General features: G+C 46.7%; 1 protein-coding gene across 7 annotated transcripts in view; it reads right to left on the bottom strand.

Moving 5' to 3' along the window:
• PLXNA1 (plexin A1) overlaps positions 1 to 21,918 on the bottom strand; it is a 644,822-nt gene that overhangs the window by 557,764 nt on the left and 65,140 nt on the right. For all 7 annotated transcript variants that reach the window (XM_029601328.1, XM_029601329.1, XM_029601330.1 and 4 more), the window contains exon 2: positions 16,364 to 17,686. In XM_029601328.1, the coding sequence (XP_029457188.1) occupies positions 16,364 to 17,542 (1,179 nt within the window). In that variant the 5' untranslated portion in view covers positions 17,543 to 17,686. The remainder of the gene's footprint in view (positions 1 to 16,363; positions 17,687 to 21,918) is intronic.

Genomic DNA, 21,918 nt, shown 5'->3' with positions numbered 1-21,918 from the left:
TAATGCCAAATTATGCAGCATAGCATTCACATCTACGCCTAAGTATGAGGTTTACTTAATGATACAAACATAATTCACGGTGATTTGTGGTACTTTAGCCTTCTTATTATTACGATTTTATACACGGCTCCTACCTGTCCATAAATTTTGAGAGAGCGGTTGTGTTGCTTATATTTAAATTGCTAACATCTCAAAATATAGATATATATTTTTACCTTTGTTGTCTGATCTTTGTATTTTTCTAATCAGTTGGTCCTGGTCTCTTTTTCCCATTTTTTCCCTTATAGCTCATTTCCTAATTCCTTTTCAGTGTCTTTCTTCTATTACTGTCTTCTTCCCTTCCACACACACACACATACACGCTTTCTCTCACAGACTCCCTCTCACACACTCAAGCTGTCACTCTCATATGCTCTCCCCCCCCCCCCCCCCAAGCTCACATTCAAGTTCTTACTTTCTCACCCCTCCACAGGCTTATATTCTTATGCACACACAGACGCACATCCAGGCACCCATTCTCACCCACACACGTAAACCCAGACTCCCATTCTCACCCACAAACCCATGCTCCCAGTCTCACCCACACATATTCAAGCTCCCATTCTCATCCATACATATACACATTTAAGGTACTATTCTCACCCACACATACACACATTCAAGCACCCATTCTTATCCACATATTCAAGCTTCCATTCTCACTCACCCACACAAACCCAGGCTCTCATTCTCACCCATATATACACACATTCAAGCTCCCATTCTCACCCACCCACAAACCCAGGCTCCCATTCTCAACCACACATACACACATTCGAGCTCCCATTCACCCACATATTCAAGCTTCCATTCTCACCCACATACACACCCAGGCTCCAGTTTTCACCCACACACACTCCCATTCTCATCCACACATACACATTCAAGCACGTGCACAGCTTCCGCTTTCTCCCCCAGAGCTGGAAGATCAGCTGCCTCTCCTGCTGCCACCGGCCTCCTGCTATCTTCGGGCGTCGGGCCGTACTGCCCGCCGAACTTCCTGTCGCGGGGGGGGGGGGGAGCGGAAGCGCAGCGCACAACGTCCGCTTCCTCCCTCCCCCCCCCAAGCAGGAAGATCGGCGGACCATACGGCCCGACGCTCGAAGAAGATAGCAGGAGGCCGGTGGCAGCAGGAGAGGCAGCTGATCTTCCTGCTCTGGGGGAGAAAGCGGAAGCTGTGCGCAGCGCTTCCGCTCCCCCAAACAGGAAGTTCGGCGGGCCGTTTGGTCCGAAGATAGCAGGAGAACGGGTGGCAGCAGGAGAGGCAGCTGATCTTCCTGCATTGGGGGGAGGAAGCGGAAGCTGCGTGTGGCGCTTCCTCTTCCCCCCCACCCCCCCGAACAGGAAGACCGGTTGGCCATACGGCCGCAGCAGCGCTTCCCCACGTGTGCCGTGATGGCGCGCGAGGCGTGGGTTCTCTTGTTCGCTGTCGCGGGGATGGGATCCCCGCGACAGCCTTGCAGTTCCGGTGCTAGTTGGGTGGGCCTGGGTCTAAGTTGGGTGGGCACCTGCCCACCCAGGCCCACCCGTGGCTACGCCACTGCTCTGGAGGGAGCGGGAGCAGCAGCAGCTGCTGCTGGGAAGATTGGGGGTTAAATACCAGCACATCAGAGCTGCTGAATTCCCACACCTCTTACTGGAGCAGTGAGAAGAAGAGAGCTAAAGGCTTAGGAGTTAAAGAAGGCTAGCCGGGCAAAAATAAAATAAAATAAAAAGGAAGCCCGCAGTGAAAGAAACAAGCCGTATGTGGCTTCACTCAAGATGTTACAGTGAGCATGTGACGGGGGGGGGGAGGGAATACAGATCTGGGTGTCCTAACCACAGAGTTACAAGGCCAGTCGGCTGCAGGGCCGGCAGAAGGGCGTCAACAGCAGCCTCGCATCGCCCCAAGGTTGGAGTGCAACCAGCAAAGAGCGGGAGACTTGGCAGCCGTTCCCACCCTCCAGCTCCTCAGCCAAGGCAGAATCATAGCAGCCGCGCCATACTCCCTTTCTCCCTGCAGTTCAATCTGCGGCTCAGAACCCCTCATCTGCTGCTGAATATGCAAGAGGATAAATGTTTATGGTGTTTACTCCTCTCTGCTTTGTCTCAACAAACTCTCTGGGAAACGACAAATACAGCTGCACGCCCGTTGCCTCTGAAACCTCCTCAGCCAGCGCCACTCCGCAGCAAGCACATCCGCGCCGGCGATAAATAATTATACTGACAATTAGCTCATTACCATCAAACCGCCTCGTTAGGGATTCTCCAGCTAAATACTCCTACGGTTTCCTTTTTCAAGGAAGAGAAGCCATGCTTGGTTGGTTACACTGTCCGATGAATGCCACGCATGGCTGCTTCGCCCACCACTGGTTTCAATCACAGAGAGTCTGACTTCCTGCAGTCCATTACTGTCTGGCGCTATGGGGTACCCAAGGGTGAAAGCCAAACAAGGCAGGGTAGTGTGGAAGCCCTCCCGAGATTCAGTGCTGGAGACACCGAAGGGCTCCTCACCCAGCATGCAAGTCAAGTCACCGACACAAAGGGGGATGGTGGACAGCAGATATGCTCCAAATGCAGTGCAGAAGAGCCTGCAGCAGAACAGGCTGTGCAAGCAGTGCTATGCATGCATGACAGGAAGGGTGACTGATTTTCTGCATAGAAGAACCACATTCAGAAAGGGTAAAGAACCAAAAAACACCAGACTTCAGTCGAGCATCGCGGCATCCAGCACACAGAGCAAGCCATGCATCACTCTAAGAAGCCTTCCTCATCTCAGGAAGTTAGGCAGGCAGTCCAGTCGGGGTATCCTGAGGGATATGCAAGCTGCATTCCCACAAACGTGACCTAGGCTGGGCAGGGATCTCCCACCCTCCGGAAGACACAGCCAAGAAACCACCTAAACAGCGGCGACAGTTATGTCCGCATCTGTGGTCGTGACCCACACTGCAAGAGCTTCAGGGCCCAGGCACAGAGAAAGAATTTGCAGCAGGCCAAAGCCATCTCCCCGGAGCCTGGCTTATGTGCAAAACATACCAGCGCCAGGTCCTTCAGGGAGCAAACAAGAGAACTTTAAAGACACATGCACGCGCACACACAGCCAGTGACTCACTAACTGAAGCTGGAATCCAGCAGTGCAAAAATCACCAGAACCTGAATTAAGGGGCTGTTGTGTCAGGAGAAAAGCACCACAGGAGGCCTGGCTCCAAGAAGCAGGGGGATGCTGTATCTCAGTATCTCACTTCCAGCTCATTTACTGGCGCAATGAGGGAACTGACAGCAAAATGGAAGATTAATGCAAGTTACTTTTATTAATCAGCAAGTAACCCACCAGTTAAAACATCACATAATGGAATCCCTCTCTCTTCTCACTAAGGTAACATTCAAGGGATTAGCAAAGTAATCCAATGAACTCATTAAAGGCTGCAGTAAATGCTAAGGTCCTGAAAAGGAATTCATACCTTTGCATTATCCCGTAAAGAAGAGAAGGGACGATTTTCAACATGTCACAAAGATGGGAGAAGTGCTATTGTGTGCTTAGGACAGGAAATGAGGGCAGAGGGCAGAGCTGAGGTTTTGTGGCTGGACAAATCTGGACCAGGCCTGAGGAGAGTCCAGGCTGATCACAAATTCTGCCAGACCAAATTAAAACTCTGCCGAAAAGTGAATAATTTTTCATTAGAAAATAAATGCAACGTCTGTTTAAACTGAAGAGGAAGGGCCCTGAACAGGACTTCTGAAAGTGCGTCTGGCACCTTCTAGACTTTGCAAGGACTTTCTTCATCTGCGTAATCTTCCCCCACCCAAGAGTCTGAGGAGTGCAGCTGCACTGAGATAAACCTGGGTGCCCCAGTGCTTCCAAGTCAGGCAATGGCCAAGGATCCCTGTGTGGTCCCTGTGAAAGCACAAAAGGTAGCTTCATGCAACGTGCAGAGAAGGTGCACAGCAGTCATGCAAGATGCTACAGCACTGAGGAGACCCTAGCATGTTACCAGGTGACAGGTGCTGCAACTGAGGGGGTTTGAGTGGGGAGGGAGAGGGTTCCTCACTGCTGCCAATTTCCAGCAGAAAGCTTTTAGCAGAACACCCACCTTCCAGCAATGAAAGTTGTTCCAATCCCCCTGGTCCCCCACCTTCCCTGGCACTCTGAGAGCGAGCCTCATGGTTTCCAGCCTGGAAACCCTCTTTGCCGAAGAGCTCAGCCATTTGGTTGCACATCACAACCCTTGGAAAGAGCCACTCATCGTCTTCCAAGTCCTTTGCCAAGTCTGCGGAAACTCCCTCCAAACACTTAAGAGACATGAAATGGGGAGACCCAAAAATTAAGCTGTATTTTGCAACTGCAGCAAAAGCCGCCTTCAGAGGGGCAACAGTAGAACACACAGGGCGTGTGGGGGTGACGGTGCTGGGTGGTACTGGGACTGGAAGCTAGAAAGTCAATCTCAGGACTCGGAATCCGTCTGGGGAAAAAATTAAAAAAAAAAACAAAACCCTGTTGGAGGCGGGGCTTTGGATACGGCAGAGCCATGTGATGGTGAGAATGGACGCAGTATACAAGCTTCCCAAATGCGTTCCAATGTTTTGCTTTAGGTAAAGTCATGGGACTAAAGTGAGCTGGAGAGGAGAGATGTGTAAGGTGCACAGGTATCAGAACATCTGTTTTAGGAGCCGAAGAAGCACCTGGTGACAGTAGGAAGGGAACTGGTAGGCCCGCAAAGATCATGCTGCAGGGTTGACGAGGGGATAACCCAGGAGCTATTCTCCACTTGAAGCGCTCCTACGTTCTCATCCTAGGTCTGCCAAAGTCTCTATTCTGTGCCCTGGGAAGTTTTAAAATGATCTGGACAAGGTCACACAGAGAAAAGTCCCTATCAGCATCTCCCCAAACCTCGGGAGGGAGCACAGAGGGAGAATCGCTGGCCCTCACATTCTCAGGATACTCTCTCTCCACTTCTTGATTATTCATGTCTCACACAGATTCTGTTCTTCACTAATTTCCCCTGTGGGCTCCCGCTGAGTGACAACATCAAGTTAATAAATGATAATTAACGCCAGGAGAAGGAACACCATGTGATGCTCGGCAAATCCACCATCCCTGGATAATGGATGCTCTAAGCAGGATGAGCCCAGCCCCCGACATTGTGCTTGCCAGGCCCCCATGGAGAGGTCACAGACCGCCTCACCTCTCAGACCCCACTGTTCCCTGGCCACAAATTCAATTTTCATGCAAGAGGGATTTCGAGAAAAGTCCACCTCTTGCCCCCAGCGTTTCTGCACTGCTTTGATGCTCTCTGCTGTTCTTAGAAGCTTGGAGGAAGGTGAAATACTTGGATCGGCTCTAAGGACCCTTTGCCCTCTGTCCCTGGATCTCAGAAACCAATTCAATAAAAGCAACTTCAACAAGGTGATCTAGGCTACTGGATTACAGAAAGGCCCCTGATGTACATCGGTTCTCAACTCTGTACCTTTTGCTTATGCCCCTGGTCTGCCCCTACTTCAGTTTACTCAGCCACAGATGAAGAGTAACAAAAAAAGCATCCCCCCTCTCCCCCACTGCCCCCAGACCCCACCTTCCCAAGAGGTCATGCAAGCCAGCGACCTGTCGTCAGCCAGGTCACTGGATGGCTGCACGTACTTTCCAGTCTGACTGATCGTGGCTGAATGAAAGATGCTGATTAAATTCTATTCCTCCACTGTAGTGACGGCTTCACCGTAGGAATGGATTAGACCGTGGCCCTTTGAGAACCCGAGCCTCCCTTCATTCAAGGAGTATTGACAGAAATCATCTGCTCCAGTTTAAAGGCTTTGTGTCGCTGCATCCCGGGGATGTTTTCTTTGCACAAAATACCGTATGAAGTTAATTTTGCTTAGTGCTTACATAATGTGAGATTAATACTGGCTGCAGGCCCAGATTAATGGGAGCTGGTGCAATCCAAACTTCCTTGCAAACAAATCTTGCCAATGCCCCTCTGTTCTCTTCTGACGTGCCCCTCCGTTATTCCAGTGCAGACACACCCAAGCTCTGCCAATGGACCTCTCTCCTGGTTCTGCAGCGCCCCCCGTGCTAGTCCAGCACCAAGGACCCCCCCCCCCCCATCAATGTATCTATCTTTCCCTGCAAAACCCCCCTCCCCTCCACAAACACACAGCCCTGCCAATACACTTTATTTCACGAAGCAGGATGGTTTTAGTCAGGGGTCCTAGACGTTTTAGTAGGATGAGGCCAGTGTAGCTCTGCCTTTGAGAGGACCCTGGGCTGGCTCCAGAGCAGAAAGTTGCCACTGTTCATTGCTCAGATCCAGCCAAACTGCTTCTGCATCTGTTCATCTTTGCCCAGAAAGAGGGTCTTTTCCCATTTCTTCCACTGCTTTTCCATTCATGCTCTGACTGCAGATGTGCGTGGGAGCCAGGAGGCAAGAGAAACATGGGGGAGGGGTGGAGGAAGACTGGACCCAGCGATGTCTTCAGTACATGCCCTAACCACGATCCAGTCTCTCTTCCCAGCCTGCTCAAGCCTCTCACTGCACCGCCCCAACCACGTGATCTTCTCTCTCACCGTCAGCATGATCCTTTCACCCACTCCTTCCCCCTGGCACATTTTTTCCAACTTTCTATATTTCATCTTTAACTGCATCTACGTTCCTATCTCAGTGCTCCCTTTCACCCAACCTATCCCTTCCTTCCAGTCTCTCATATCTTTCTGACTAGGGATTCCTCTTCTTACCTATTTCCTAGAGCTCCTTCCCTCCCTCATCTCTTTGCCTCTCCTACTCCTAGCATCCCCTCTCATCAGCGATCAGATCTCTCCATTCACTATCCTAACCCAGAAAATAAATCAGCTTCCTAGTGCTCCAGCTCTTCACTCAGTGCTTCCTTCGCCACTCAATTTCTTACTCCCACCCCCAAGCACATAAAGAACATAAGAACATGCCATACTGGGTCAGATCAAGGGTCCATCAAGCCCAGCATCCTGTTTCCAACAGTGGCCAATCCAAAGTCACAAGTACCTGGCAAGTACCCAAATATTAGACAGATCACAAGCTACTATTCCTTATTAATTACAGTCATAGCAGTTTGTGGATTTTACCTTTAGGAACTTACCAAAACCTTTTTTTAAACCCAGTTACACTAACTGCTGTAACCACATCCTCTGGCAATGAATTCCAGAGCTTAACTATGCACTGAGGGGCCCGATGCAATATTATTCCCGAAAAGCAGGCGCTGACTTTTCAGCATCGCCCCCCCCCCCCCCCCCCGAGTGAAAAAGAATTCTCTTGGATTTGTTTTAAATAAGCTACTTGCTAACCTCTCTCTCATTCTCCTCTTTCCTCCCAGGTGCCCACAGCACTGATGGCATCTCTCGGGCAGAGCCAGCAGAAGTATCAGGGTTTTCACCAGGGCTCCTGGCAATGGCAGTTTCTCTCAGGTCCAATACTTTCCTCCCCCTAGCAAAGAGAAGCGCATGGGCTGTGATGGTAACTGAAGTGGCTCAGTGCTCTTATCCCCCTTACCCCTGATCTTGGAAGGAAAAAAAATGGCTTGAGGCGACAAGCAAACTCCATCCCTCTAGCTAGCAGAATGAAGTGCATGTGCATTTCACCAGCAGTCAATGCAAGTTAGTTTTTTGGGCTTTTTTTTTTTTTTTTTTTTTTTTTTTTAAATCGCAGGTCTACTGGCCATGATATTCCTGCGAGATCGGTGCAGCCAGTCAGCCCGCAAGCTTTAAAAATACGCTGACTGCCGGCTGAAATGCTGCACATGCGCAACCTCAAGCTAGCTTTTAACTTCACAGCTGTGCCCAGCGAGGGAGGAGGTGGTATGGAGGCTCGCACCAGGAGGGATAAGGAGGACCATGCTGGGAGTGGAGAGCACCGAGCCACTGGAGTGGCTACCATGGAATAGTAGGAACCACTGGACTAGAGGACACTCCCTGAAACTAACAGGCAGCAGATTTAAAACAAATTTTAAAAAGTATTTTTTAGTCCCGTAATCAGGCTATGGATCTTACGGCAAGAAAATCTGGTTAAGGCTAGGGGCATAACAGAGTTTAAAGAAAGGATTTGGACAAGCTTGTGTAGGACAGGTCCATAAATAATTAGCCAGATAAGACTTTGGTTTCTCAGTCCCTTAATTCTTAGGGAGATCAACATGAAAACACTTTCAAACTGGGCTCTGCCATCCGGGCAACCCAGCCTTGCCACTGTCGGACAGGATGCTGGGCTCGATGGACCACTGGTCTGACCCAGCACGGCATGTCTTATGTAGGCAGGAAGACAGGAGGTTGGGAGAACAAGCCAACTGAGAGAAATAAAATCTGAAAACATTCCCAAAAAAACTCACTTCCTGTTCCTGTACTTCAGCTCGGAAAAGTTTTTCCCAGTTGTAAAATAAGACGTCAGCATGATGCTGCCCTCTTTATGGAGCCTTTTCAGCCCCACTTACAAAAAAATCAGAACAAAGAGCTGGGACTGAGGCTCACACTGCCGAGGCAGGAGGCAACCCCAGAGTAATAATTCAATCGTTTGCAACCAAAACTCAATTAGTGTGAAAACAAAATTGGATCTTAAAGCCCTGTGCTGCTGACAGAAACTCCTTAACTTGTCAGCCAGCTGTTCGCTGTCTTTCTCCAACAACCCAAGTAGACAAAGTAAGGCCTTTCCAGTCAACATCCACCCAGGTCCGTGTATTGTATGCTGGGAGTGGGTGCGGGCTAGGACTATCACTTAGTGTATGTGAAATGCTGAGAAAAGATCTTAAAATCTCTTTAGTGCTGCTTTTAAGGGCTCACCGATATGGCTGGGAATTCGGTAGGCCCCAAAAAAACTAAAATTTCAGAGTTAGTGCCACCACTCCAGACCATGAACCCTGCCATGAGGGGTCACTGCTGACTCTACAAGAGTTACGCAGTATGTTCGCTCTTAAGAGATTTGCCTCCACATTCGCCACATATAGCGCTGCCATGGATGTGATTTTTGAGAAAACGAGAATCAAACTCACTCACCAATTACAAGTGATCACGGGGCAGTGATACAAGAATTCCCATTCTTATTCTCAGACATAGGTGAAAGCTGGACCAAGTAAAATAACTTTAGGTAGCCCTAAACAGTAGCACCAAGTCCATCCACAGTGTCATTAGATATTTCAGTTCTGGTTTAGCGTGGACATTTATTAATCTGGACAAGCTATGTTGGTTTCTCTCAGCAAACTCTTGTGATAGAGGCCTTGTTACTGACTCTAGGACACACAGATTTCATTAACCCATATATAGAGGTGTTTGACTTCTGAAAGCCTCCAGAGACAAACTTACAAAGTTTCTTCTACTTTTCTTCTAGGCTATAATCAGTGGCATCCAACAATGAGAATTCTTCCAGGTTTGGATACATGTGATTTCTTGACAACCGAACATTTACTAAGGGCCAAACCAGAGGCTCAGTGGCCGTGCCATACTCCGTCATGCGGAAGATCCCAGGTTTGATCAGAGTCTAGTCTTCCACACCCCAAGTCAGCTAGGACTGGGGATGCAGTGGAGGCAGTGTCCACAGCCCCCAGAAGGGAGAAGGGGGTTCAGCTCGTTATTCAAAGGTGTGGGCATCTACTGACCAGATTCAAGGCCTATGACTGCAGGATTCCAGAAGGCGCTCCGATGTACGGCTCCCAGCCAAGGACCATCACTCCAATGACCAGACGAGGTACGATTTGTTTTATTTGGTTTTTGGGGGGGTGGGGTGGGGAAGTATGCCATGGAGAATATGAAGGTAGGGATGAATGAGGGCTCATGACACCAGATCCCAGTCCTGGTTCCAACTGAGCTAGAAGTTCAGAGCAGCAGGGGGAAACCATCGAGTCAAGAAAAAAAAAATCCCTCTTAGAAGTAAAGTAGCCTTTTTATGGACTAACTCAAAAATAAACCAAAGAATTACTTTAGCATGTATGTTATTTACTGTGAAGAATGATCTGGAGTATGGCAGCCAAGAATTAATGCTACAAAATTGCAGAATCATGCATTTGGGCTGCAAAACCCAATGGAGTGGTACAGTTTAGGGGATGAAATTCTAAGCATGGAAGAAAAGCAGGATCTGGGGGTGATCATATCTAATGGCCAAACAAGTGGATAACGCAACAGCAGACGCCAGAAAATGGATAAGGAAAGGAACAAAGGAGGTGATATTGCATCCTGTATAGGTCCATGGTGAGACCTCTTTTGGAATACTGTGTACAGTTCTGTAGACTGCACCTTCAAAAGGATGTAGACAGGATGGAGTCTGTTCAGAAGGTGGCTATTAAAATGGTCAGCTTAAAGATCTAAACATGTATCCCCCTTGAGGAAAGGCGAGATAGGGGAGATACGATAGAGATATGTAAATACCTCCAAAGTTTCCATACAGAAGAGGCTTCACATTGCCAATTGGTCTGTTCACTGTCACATGTTAGTGAAAAGGACCAACCACCTTTCAGAAGGCTGTCCTGAAAGGGGATTGGTCCCTTCACTGACAAATGTCAGTGAAAAGGACCAAATCGGAAGCCAGGCCTGGGGGGAGAGAGCTTAGGGCAGGTCAGACAGGCTCCCAACCATGTCTCCTAGGCACCCGAGGCGCTAGGGACGCACATTTTTCCCCTAGCACATCCTTTTTAGCGCGGCAAATCATTTGACTATAACATTGGGTCCCCGGGAGAGGTGGTTGGGTGCGCATTAAGCAGACGCTCAGTGTTGATTGCTCGCTTTCTATGCGCTGATACTGCATCGGCCTGTATGTTGGAAAAGTGGCTCAGGAGATTGAGAATGTTTGATTGTATTGCAACGACATTTCATGTGTCTGTTTAAGCTTTATGTTTTGTGATTTGAAATTGGTATTTTGTAAAGGTTCTGTTTAGAGTTTTATTAGTTTGTCTGTAAGTCAACCGAGTTGTTCACAGGAAAGGTGATTCCAATGTTGCCATTAACAAATAGAGAGAAGTGTAAGATGACCAAGGTTACAGGAGAGTGACAGCGCTATCCACAGAGAGAAGAGGGGAGGGGTATGGGCAGGGGGGCAGAGAACATTAACACAGAAGGAGTAGGTGGATTTTTATGAACGGTTTTTAAATTGGGAAGGATTGTCAGGTTCTGGATAGAAGTCTAACTTGGGCTCTGCTGTTATATGGGAGCCTTCATGTCACTCGGCTTTTGCCAAAAGAGAAAAACATTTTGCATGAGCCATGAACCTCCTGGTGTATTTATTTCATTCAGTTTCCTTTATAATTAAACTGTTCGCAAAAAGGCACATTCCACTTAAGAGCTTGCTTACAAAATAAGAAAATGATCTATTTGTAGCTCACCCTCGACGAAATGTCAAAAGAGCAGCCGACAGGGAGCGACTGGCGTCCACGCGCTATATCTACAGCTGTCCTGCGCTCCCTATTGTACTTTGTTTATGAGGAATAATTGGTGCTTTAGTGGCATGCACCCATGCGCTTTAATCTTAAAGACCTGTAACACGGACCCAAGGATCCTGTTGGGAAACATCCAGACAAGAACAAACAACTCTGCCTAGGAGCAGAGTGGGCAGGAGCTGGTTCATTGATATTCTGGGCACAGCATCTAGTCACTCAACTGATACCCTGCCAAGAGTAACAAAGGACTGGGCAGGGTACATGGAAGCACACCAGAGCCCCGACGAGTCCCTTGGGGCTGTGAAACCAAGGTAAAAAAAAAAAAAAGGCTTCGCTACTCAAGAGGTCTAGTGCTGGTGAACCCCCTTCTACCTTGCCTAAGCTATTTCACAGCAAACGAGAAGTGGTTCAGCTTCTAATTCACCTAGGAGAAGATTTTGGGGTTGGCAAGGGCACATACGGACAGAGATACAGGGGCCCTGGCATACAACTAGGTTATCCGTGGGTTCTCTTTCTAAAGTCATTCCCAGTGTCAGAGCCTTGTGCACTGTGTATGCCCCGAGGTCATCTGGTGACTAAGGGGCCTCTGTCTGAGAAAAGATTCTGGGCTAGAGGGACAATCGGTCTAGCCCAGCCTGGCCAGTGTCTTCTCTTGCCTGTGCTTCTCTACAGCCAATAATGGGGCCGATGCAATAAAAGCGTGCGCAAGAACAGGCACTCGAGTCGAGCACCCGTTTTCCTCATGCGCGCACATCCTCAGTCCCTAGGCGCCCAGTGCAGTATGTAAACTGGTGGCCATGCTAAAAAGGACGTACAAGGGGACAAATTGTGCATCCCTAGCGCTCAAAAGCACCGGGCGCCCTGGACACGTGGCTGTGCAAGAGTTAGGAATACAGACGCTCAATATGAGCTGTCCGTTTTATCCCACCACAGATAACTCGCACACACAATATACGCACATGCCTGCAGAGTGCATGTATATTTTGTCCACAATTTATTTATTTATTTTTTTTTAATCATCGAGCCCTTCCTTTTTTCGTAAGCTTCAATCCCCGCAAGCAGTGGCACTTAGTATCACAATGATACTAAGCAGGAATAACCAATGACAGCACGATTTTTTTTTTTCTTTAGCCCTTGGCTTGCGGTATGACTTAACGCCAACTCCAGGGCTGGCATTGAGTTTACTGAGTTAATGAAGGTGCGTTGAGAGCCGTGGGGGGGGGGTCCTGCAGCGGGGGCAATAGCTAATAGACTCATCTACATGGCATTTATATATGATGAGCGCTATTAGCTACGCGCTTACTTCAACATGTATTTTGGACGTCGTAATCCCATTATTGCATCGGGAGTTATTCTAGCGTGTCCAAAATGCACATCCAACCGTGCGTTAAGCTGTGCACTAGGCTGAGCGCACTATATTGCATCGGCCCATCAGTGAGGAAATGCATCCTTTTGGTCACTACAGAATGCAGCCATGGAGTCTCCCAACCCAAAAGAGCAGGTCATAGTGCCCCAAGCAACTGATTTTTCATGATAGATAAATGACCTGTTTTTCTTACCTATTACATTTTCTTACATTACACCTATTTGGCATAACATACTAGGTGGAACATATAAACATTAAATCAGGACATACAAAAAACAATCAGTCTTAACATTAAAATAACATACTATCAAAATACAAAGTAAGGTTAAATATTTAAGACTTGGAAAAAAAAAAAAAAGTAAGTTTTTAGACTTTTCCGAAAAGGTCTGTAACCATCCGTCAGTCACATCTCTTGCTTAATACAGTGATCTGGATGACATCAAGGTAAGGGTGGGGGCTCAGAATGCATACAGGGCTGTGTTAACTTGCACAGCTCAATGCTGATGAAGCCTGAACTTCAAAATGGTAAAGGGATACAAAGAGAGAAGACAGGCCAAAAGAGACAAAACAGATTTAAAAACTATACCCTTCTCTCCTGAGATCTGGTATTTAGATTGCAAGTGACAGAGACTGTAAGTAGGATAAATGTTGCTTTCTCATTGAAAGAGTAATCTATCCTCCCTTTAACCAAGGCTGCGAGAGCTGGTGCTCTGAAGCATGTTATTACTCTCATCTGCAATCAGATTATCTCCTCGATAACTCCCAAGAGTGAATTAACGCGTGTAACATCACCAAATCAAATAAACAGACAATTAAAATATTTGTGCGCGCCCCCCCTCCCCCGCACCAAACGACAACCATCTCTCTCCATAACCAAGAATGCAGTCATCCGAGGACCAGTGCTGCACCCTGCAACACAGCCTTGTGTTGTTCTCTTATTAGCAGTCTGCTCAAATACCAAAATGAAAATCGAAACGATTTTTTAAAAATTGCAATCATTTTTTTTTCCTCGCTAACTGAATTGGTAATTGCTTTTAGCTTGTTTTTAATCTATTATGTATGTATGGTGTAAGCTGCTGTGAACCAACACATGGAAAATACAGATTAGAATTTTATAAATAAATAATAAAAACAACAACTATATTTCAATTTCCAATATACATACACACACGCATATTGACACACGCATATCAACAAATTTTTGGCTACCATTCATTCCCAGAGCATGCATACCTCCATATATCACTGCCATACAAACTCGTGTAAATATTTAGGGGCACTGAACCTGTTAACTAAGGAGGTGAACTTCAAAGGAGTTACGCCCATAAATGTAACATACTACTGTAGCAATTTTCAAAAGCCTATGGACACGCTCAAAGTGCACTTAACATAGGTAAACCTATTGTCAATTCAATGGAATATATTGTAGCAATATTTTAAAGCCCACTTACATGCGTAAAGTGCATTTACACATGTAAATCCTTTTGAAAATTACCCCCTTCGTGGTGGGGCGACAATTCGAGAGTCTGCTGGAGAACATGACTGCTTAGCAGGTTCATATCAACTGCTTCTTTTTAAAATATGTATCCGAAATAAAAAAACTTAAAACCCACTGAAACAAACATTTTTTTTATGTTAGAACAGTGATAATTCCCTCTGGGCTGGGCATTTACTGGCAGGTGATGCGCTCTCTGGATAAAAGGCCTTCACCTTTGCTCAGCCTCTCATCTCTCTCCAAATAAGCCTCCGACTGCCAAGAAGGAAACTTTAACCCAAGAAACAATGCAGTTACTACATGAAAAACACATTGCTACTGCAACTATATTACATTCAACCGCAAACGTGTTCCAGTTACGTTATGTTGGACACAATGCAGTAATCGCAGCAGAGGTGGGAAGAGAAATGCAGCCAAAGGGAGAGAAGGAGAGAGCAGTCAGCAATAGATAGATATGTGCATTCATTTTTCACAAACATGAAAAACATGACAGATGAGGCTGTTCCAAATGGCCAAATGAACCAAAAATGGCCTCTCACGAAAAATATCCAAATATTTTCATACAAAAAAATTACCTCTTAAGGCCTTCCACCTCACTCCCACCCCCTCAACAAAGATTCAGAGACTGGCCAAGCCCCACCAGGCCCTGCCCTGGCCCCTATGAACCCTCTCTCACTACCTAGCTGGGCCGAGTCATACACATCCAGGGCCCCTATGTGCTCCTCCAATCCACCTGAAGAACTTGCGGAGGCAAGAGTTCTCCCTGGTCCACACTTATCCTTTTCGATGAGGAGGGGGTCACCAGGAAAGAGGAAGGAGTGATGCCGATGACTCCTGCTCCCACTGAGCAAGTCCTTTTAAAAAAAAATGGCACCAACTGCTTGGAAGACGGAGCTGAAGTGATGTTGGCCCATACAATACAATGCTGCTGGCAACACCTGAGACAGGTGTCAAAATCACTTCTGCATCATCCTCCAAGTAGCAAGTAACATTTTCTTGTTAAAAGACTCAGCGGGGCAGGAGCTATGAGCACTGCTCCTGCCCCTTTCTTGGTGATCCTCCAACAGAAGGCACAGGTGAGGGCCAGGGATGCGCATCCTAGGCACAGCTCAGCCCAACCGGGTAGGCCCAAACCCCAAAACTAGTTTTGCGGGGCAGGAGAGGGGGTGTCAGAGGGGCATAGACAAGCCCCAACTGAACTCTGCTGGGGCCCTGAGTCTTTGCTGAGAGGTGGGAGGGAGTGGAAGGCCACAGAGTGACCTGTTCCACTTTTATGATTTGTTTTTTTTTTGGGGGGGGGGGGGAGGGGGTTAACTTTTTTCATTTCAAAAAATGAACATTAAACAAACTGAAAAATAAAAAAAAAAGCACACACACAAACCCCCCCCCCCCCCCATAAAACCCAAAAGCAAAACTAACCGAAACAAAATTGGGCCTGCATATCCCTAATCAGCAACAGCTATCCCACAACCTGCTGGATCATTTAAGGTGTCATTTTTATCATCACATAAGTTTGCTGGCAAATGCTTGCTTATTAATCCTGAGGAAGGTAAAAAACAAAGACAGACACCTAGTCTTCTTTCACCCTGGCAAAATTGTACGATTGAATGATTCTACTGGATATATTTATACACTCAGCAAAAAGAAAATCCATGCTCATCACCAGTTTAGGGAACAGCAGCCGAGATTACGTTCTTAGCATGATGTAAGTAACCTTGAAAAAAAAAAAATGTGTCTTTCAGACAGTAAATGCAAGTTCACCACATTACGGTACATTACCACAATCTAACTACTCACTAATTTATGTATTTAAAACTCCAAAACTACAGAAAGAATCTGGTCTTAAGAATGGACAACCCCTTGTTACATCTCAAAGTCACGGCAGAAATCTTAAGAACAGTCTCCAGTGCAAAGTGACCAGAGCATCTGCTGCCTACATCACAGACTGTCATATTGTGTATAATGTGTGCTCAGGGTGTGTAACAAAAGTAAGATACTTAGCCACCTAAGAAAAGGAAGGCAGAGTGTAGAAAGTCTAGACTAAATACATTCTACTTCATACTGCAGCTGATCCCTGTCGGGAAGGCTAAGACACCAAAAGCACAAGCACTTACCGAGTTAATGCAGCCCAGCTCCTTGTTCAGAAGCCAGGGTAGCGAGAGTTTGCCCTCCCCTCTGTAGCAGGACTGAGTACGCTCCTTAATCATGTCCTTAATCTTCTTCAGAGTGAAGAGACATAAAACTGATTCCTTGGGTGGCTTAACACGATTCTTCTGGCCCTGAGAGAACACCGTGAACAAGATATCCTCCCTCTCTGAAATGCCCAGCTCCCTAGCCAGTCGTTTCCCAGGCTTACTCAAGTAGGCATCCTGGATCAGGCGGTACTCTATGCCATCCTTGACACAGCCAATGGGGAACTCCACATACGAATAAAACTTGGGATCATCCACACACAAGCGCACAATCTTCGAGGTGAAGAACTGCTCCCCAGTTGAATCGGGCGAGGTCAGCTGTGTGTCAAGTTGCAAGGTCAAATAGTACACAAGCTGCTCACTGCTGAAACTGTAGATATAGTAGATGTCAAATGTAGGAAATTTGGACAGGGTATCTGAGGGGATTTTGAGCTGAGAGGAGACAAACTCATCTTGATACACAAAACCAAACATCTCCGCATTTTCCTCATCTGCCATCAGCTTTCGGCTGGAGAGTGTTGGAAAGTATTCAGACTTGCCATCGATGGGCGTCCCAATGAACAGCTTGTTGTGCCCATTGGGAACCTCGATGATCACGCCAGACATAGTACCAGATTCATTCACACTGGAGAGGTAGTGTTCCTTGCGGTGGTGGGGCTCGCCAAGCTTAAAGAGATCATCCAGACGCAGGAACTGGCAGATCCCCTGGGAGGCACTTCCACAGGCTATCAACCGGTTCTTCCAGTAATCGATCAGTAGAAGCTTGTTCACATTGTTGGTGGGAATGAGCCCATGTGGGCACGACTGGACGCTGGGTGGTGGGTAACACTTCTCATTGTCATCCACAGGACCCGTCACATGGACCCGCAACATTGTCAAGTTGTTGGAGAGTTTGTAAATCCGATTGACAGCTCCAATGTAGAGCTCTCCAGTTTTATTGTGGACCACAAGATGAGTCAAGCTCCATTCATTAACCGTAAAAGTTCTAAAAGATTTAGGATTTCCTTCCACTATCTGTAGCCATGTGCTCCCCAAAAGTATTAAGGTCCAGATGTTAAAAGACTGGTGATGCCTCTTGTGAAGCCACATCTCAGCAAACATTTAGCCAAGGCTGTGTCCAGCCAAAAAAATAAATAAATAGAAAGAGAAAAATAAAAGGAGGGAGAGGTGGTTAATAATCTAAGGGTTCCTTGTGTTTTGAGCTCTTCATTTAGGACATCTTCCAGAGAGGCAATGTGTACATGCCTGTGAAAAGAAAGAATAGGTCAGAAAAGGGTCCTTTCATCTTTGGGGACAAATACTCTGATTTCCACACGCAACAATAAAGTACCTTCCCATCCCCCACCCACCCCTTGCAGGTAGACATTTCACCCCAGATATATCAATCTGAAATATTATAAGTTATTGTTAGTTATTCAGCTGCAGAGGGGTGAGAAATAAGGGGGTGGAAAGGGAAAGCAACATCTTTCAGCTGGCTTGAATGCTGTCGGTGCCAAACTGCAAAGCTATAGAATATGTTGTCCGGCTAAATACTGAAAGGTCGGCATGTAGCCAGATAATGTGTCTTATCTGGATAAATACCACTGAATATTGACCCCAGTGTCAATCTTTGGGCTTCTTCTTGAGACCCATTATTGGATAACACCGTGATGGGTATGAGGGTGGGCAGAGGGACGGGATAGAGTTGTGAGCAATTCAACACGGCTTTAATTTAATGAACCTTGAGCACTGTGGAAACATGGAATATACATAAAACTGGATTTGGAAATAGCTCAGGTAGCTCTCCAAACATCAAGGTGCTTCTTCCATGTTTTACTGCCATCTGGGCTTTTTCTTGCTTTCAAAATTAATAGTATTTGTCTAAAATTTAGCCAGGTTATGCAGGGGTATTTCTGGATGGAGTTAAATTAAGGGGTGTGTTTTATGGTAATAGCACACTTTGTGATAAACTGCTATCTTAGGATAGGTATTAACATAAACTGCAATAGCTTTTTTGCACTGGGAGGGAGAGAGAGAGAGAGAGAGAGAGAGAGAGAGAGAGAGAGAGAGAGAGAGAGAGAGAGAGAGAGAGAGAGAGAGAGAGAGAGAGAGACTAGCCATAATAGCCTCCTAGTAGGTAGGTATTTATACCACTATATGAGGCCTACCAAGTCACTCGAGGTGAGGTTTAGGTATTAGTGTAGGGGGTTAGGGGCCACTTTGACATTCAGTGAGACATACGAACAGAACAGTGCACTCTTGTGAAGATTTGATGATCTTCGGAGTGAGAAAACTCACACAAAGATTAGATTTGTGCAGTGTTCTCTCAACCTAGCTTGATGTTACCCAAGTAGAGAGCGCAGTGGCTGTAGAAGGGCCCTGATAGCTAGGTTGGCTCTCCAGGAGCTTAAAGCTACTAAAAACAGCATGTGCTAAAACATATTACACAAATGAAAAAGGTGTAGTTAAAACATATATTAAAGCCGTGCGATATGACTTCACAAATCAAACCCACCCCAAACTCCTCCCCTTTTTCTAATTTGCGTTATGGCGTTTTTGCATGCGTTAGTGGAGGAGTAGCGTTTTCTAATTTGCGATAAAGGCGAAAACGCCATATAGCAGTTTGATAAATGACCCCCTACGTTATCTAATTCTGATTGTGGCATATAGTTTTATTTATATTCTGCCTTTTGGACACTTCAAAGCGGATTACATTCAGGTACTATATGCATTTCTATGTCCCCAGAGAGCTCACAATCTAACGGGCCGAGAACGCGACTCAGTATTTAAATGAGGCCCGGCGGTAGAAACGGTCAAAAGGAGCGGCGGCTGTCAGCGGGTTTGACAGCCGATGCTCAATTTTGCCGGTGTCAGTTCTCGAGCCCGCTGACAGCCACGGACTCGGAAACCAGCAAAATTGAGCGTCCGGTTTTCAACCCGACAGCCGCGGGCCGACTTCAAATTTTTTTATTTTTTTTTTATTTTTTTTATATATATTTTTTTTTTCACTTTTGTTACCCTTCGGGACCTCCGACTGGACTGGAGGTCCCGAAGGGTTTTTACTGCTTTTCTGTGCACTCTCCCGGTGCCGGACGAAATTAGCGCCTACCTTTGGGTAGGCGCTAATTTCTGAAAGCAAAATGTGCGGCTTGGCTGCACATTTTGTTTTCTGAATCACGCGGGAATACCTAATAGGGCCATCAACATGCATTTGCATGTTGAGGGCGCTATTAGGTTCGGCGGGTTGGACGTGCGTTTTCGGCCCCTTACTGAATAAGGGGTAAGGGAAAACGCGTGTCCAATGGCGGGTTAACAGTGCGCTCTGAATTGCCCGTAAGTTTGTACCGGAGGCAACAGAGGGTGAAGTGACTTGCCCAGGATCACAAGGAGCAGCAGTGGGATTTTAATCCTATCTTCCCAGCCTGGTACTCTAACCACTGGGCTACTCCTCCTCTCCAGTCCTAAAGACAGGCAGATAGCCAGCTATATTCAACAGTACGGCTGCTCCACTGAACATAACATAAGAACATGTCAGACTAAGGGTTCATCAGGCCCAGCATCCTGTTTCCAACAGTGGCCAATCCAGGCTACAAGTACTTGGCAAGAACCCAAAAACGAAGTATATCCTATGCTACTGATGCTAGTAATAGCAGTGGCTATTTTCTAAGTCAACTTGATTAAGTGCAGGTAATGGACTTATCCAAACCTTTTTTAAACCCAGCTACACTAACTGCAGTAACCACATCCCCTGGCAATTGGGCGTTGAGTGAAAAAGAATTTTCTCTGATTAGTCTTAAATGTGCTACTTGCTAACTTCATGGAATGCCCTCTAGTCCTATTATTCGAAAGTGTAAATAACCGATTCACATCTACTCGTTCTAGACCTCTCATGATTTTAAACACCTCTATCATATCCCCCCTCAGCCGTCTCTTCTCCAAGCTGAACAGCCCTAACCTCTTCAGCCTTTCCTCATAGGGGAGCTGTTCCATCCCCTTTATCATTTTGGTCGCCCTTCTTTCTTGAGATGCGGCGACCAGAATTGTACACAGTACTCAAGGTGTGGACTCACCATGGAGCGATAGAGGCATTATTACATCCTCCGTTTTATTCACCATTCCCTTCCTAATATTCTGTTTGCTTTTTTGACTGCCGCAGCACACTGAGCCGACGATTTCAAAGTATTATCCACTATGAGGCCTAGATCTCTTTCCTGGGCGGTAGCTCCTAATATAGAACCTAACATTGTGTAACTACAACATAGATTACTTTTCCCTATATGCATCACCTTGCACTTATCCATATTAAATTTCATCTGCCATTTGAATGCCCAATTTTCCCTCTAAAGTTATCCAGCTAACTTTGAGATCCAGGCAGTGACTAATACCCCAAGTCATAGGATCGTTCTGCTCTTGGGTAGTTACTGCAGCGCAGGCACTATGACAGATGTACCACGAGCTGCTGGCTATCAAGAGGAAGCATTTGAGCGCAAGGCACACAGCCAAAACCAACAAGGAACATATCAATTGGAGAAAAAATAACTAACAAAAAAACTATTCATCGCTGAACACAGTTAAACTGTCCTCCTTTGAGGAACATTTTTTTTTTTTAATCTGTCTCAAAAAAAAAAAAAAAAAAGTATTCAGTCACAGCCCCCTCCAAGGAGAGTATCCAGCCTGGACTGGAGATCCTGAAAATGTCAATACTGTGTACCCATTATAAAAAAAAATAATAATAATAATACCTCAAACACTCAAGCTAGGGAGAAAACATGAGATGGCATGGTTTTCGACAGTGGGGAAAAAAGTGAAATAAGATTAAAAGTAGGGGCAGAGGAAAAGAGCTGCATAATCGGACAGGAAATGCCTTGCTCCGGCATTCGGAGCCGATACACAATAAACCTCTAAGTCTCGTGAGGAGCCTAGGCCTTTACAAGGGCGTCCCCATCCCCCACTCCCATTCTCACTCCTTGCCATAACCCAAAACAAAAGATAAGGAGGTACCGGTGGCATCTGGCCAACACACATCTCTACTGCCACACCAGGAGACAGGACGGTGCAGCAGCTTCCTGCCTGACAAAAGTCAGCAGTACGCCAGCGGCGGGGGGGGGGGGGGGCCCCCCCCAACAGGCCTGGCTGCGTGCATTCCTCCCATTGTTCCTACAAATGATTACAACGGAGCCAAGGCCAACAGACTGCACCCAGAAACAGAGGGGGGAGGCGGCCCAAGTGCTGCTGGGGGTGGGCAAAACTCTCCTTTACTTCAGAAACAAACCTCCAAGCTTACTCGTCCCTTCCCACATCCAACTGCAAGGACCTCTGCCATCTCCCCCGAGTGTGGTGCATGTTAAGTGGCCCTGATCATCAGCCTCTCCGGGTGCTGTGTACTGCAGTTAAAGAGCAGCCATGCCACTGATTTAGCAAATCTAGATGGAGTTCCTCCGCAAATAGCAATTTTCAAAAGCCATTCACCCAGGTAAAAAGGCTGTCTGGAAAATGCT

This window comes from Rhinatrema bivittatum, chromosome 4, assembly GCF_901001135.1.
Source record: "Rhinatrema bivittatum chromosome 4, aRhiBiv1.1, whole genome shotgun sequence".
In the NCBI taxonomy this organism is placed as follows: Eukaryota; Metazoa; Chordata; class Amphibia; order Gymnophiona; family Rhinatrematidae; genus Rhinatrema; species Rhinatrema bivittatum.
Note: the sequence above shows the minus strand (reverse complement) of the source record. Positions and strands in the feature narration are given on the sequence as shown.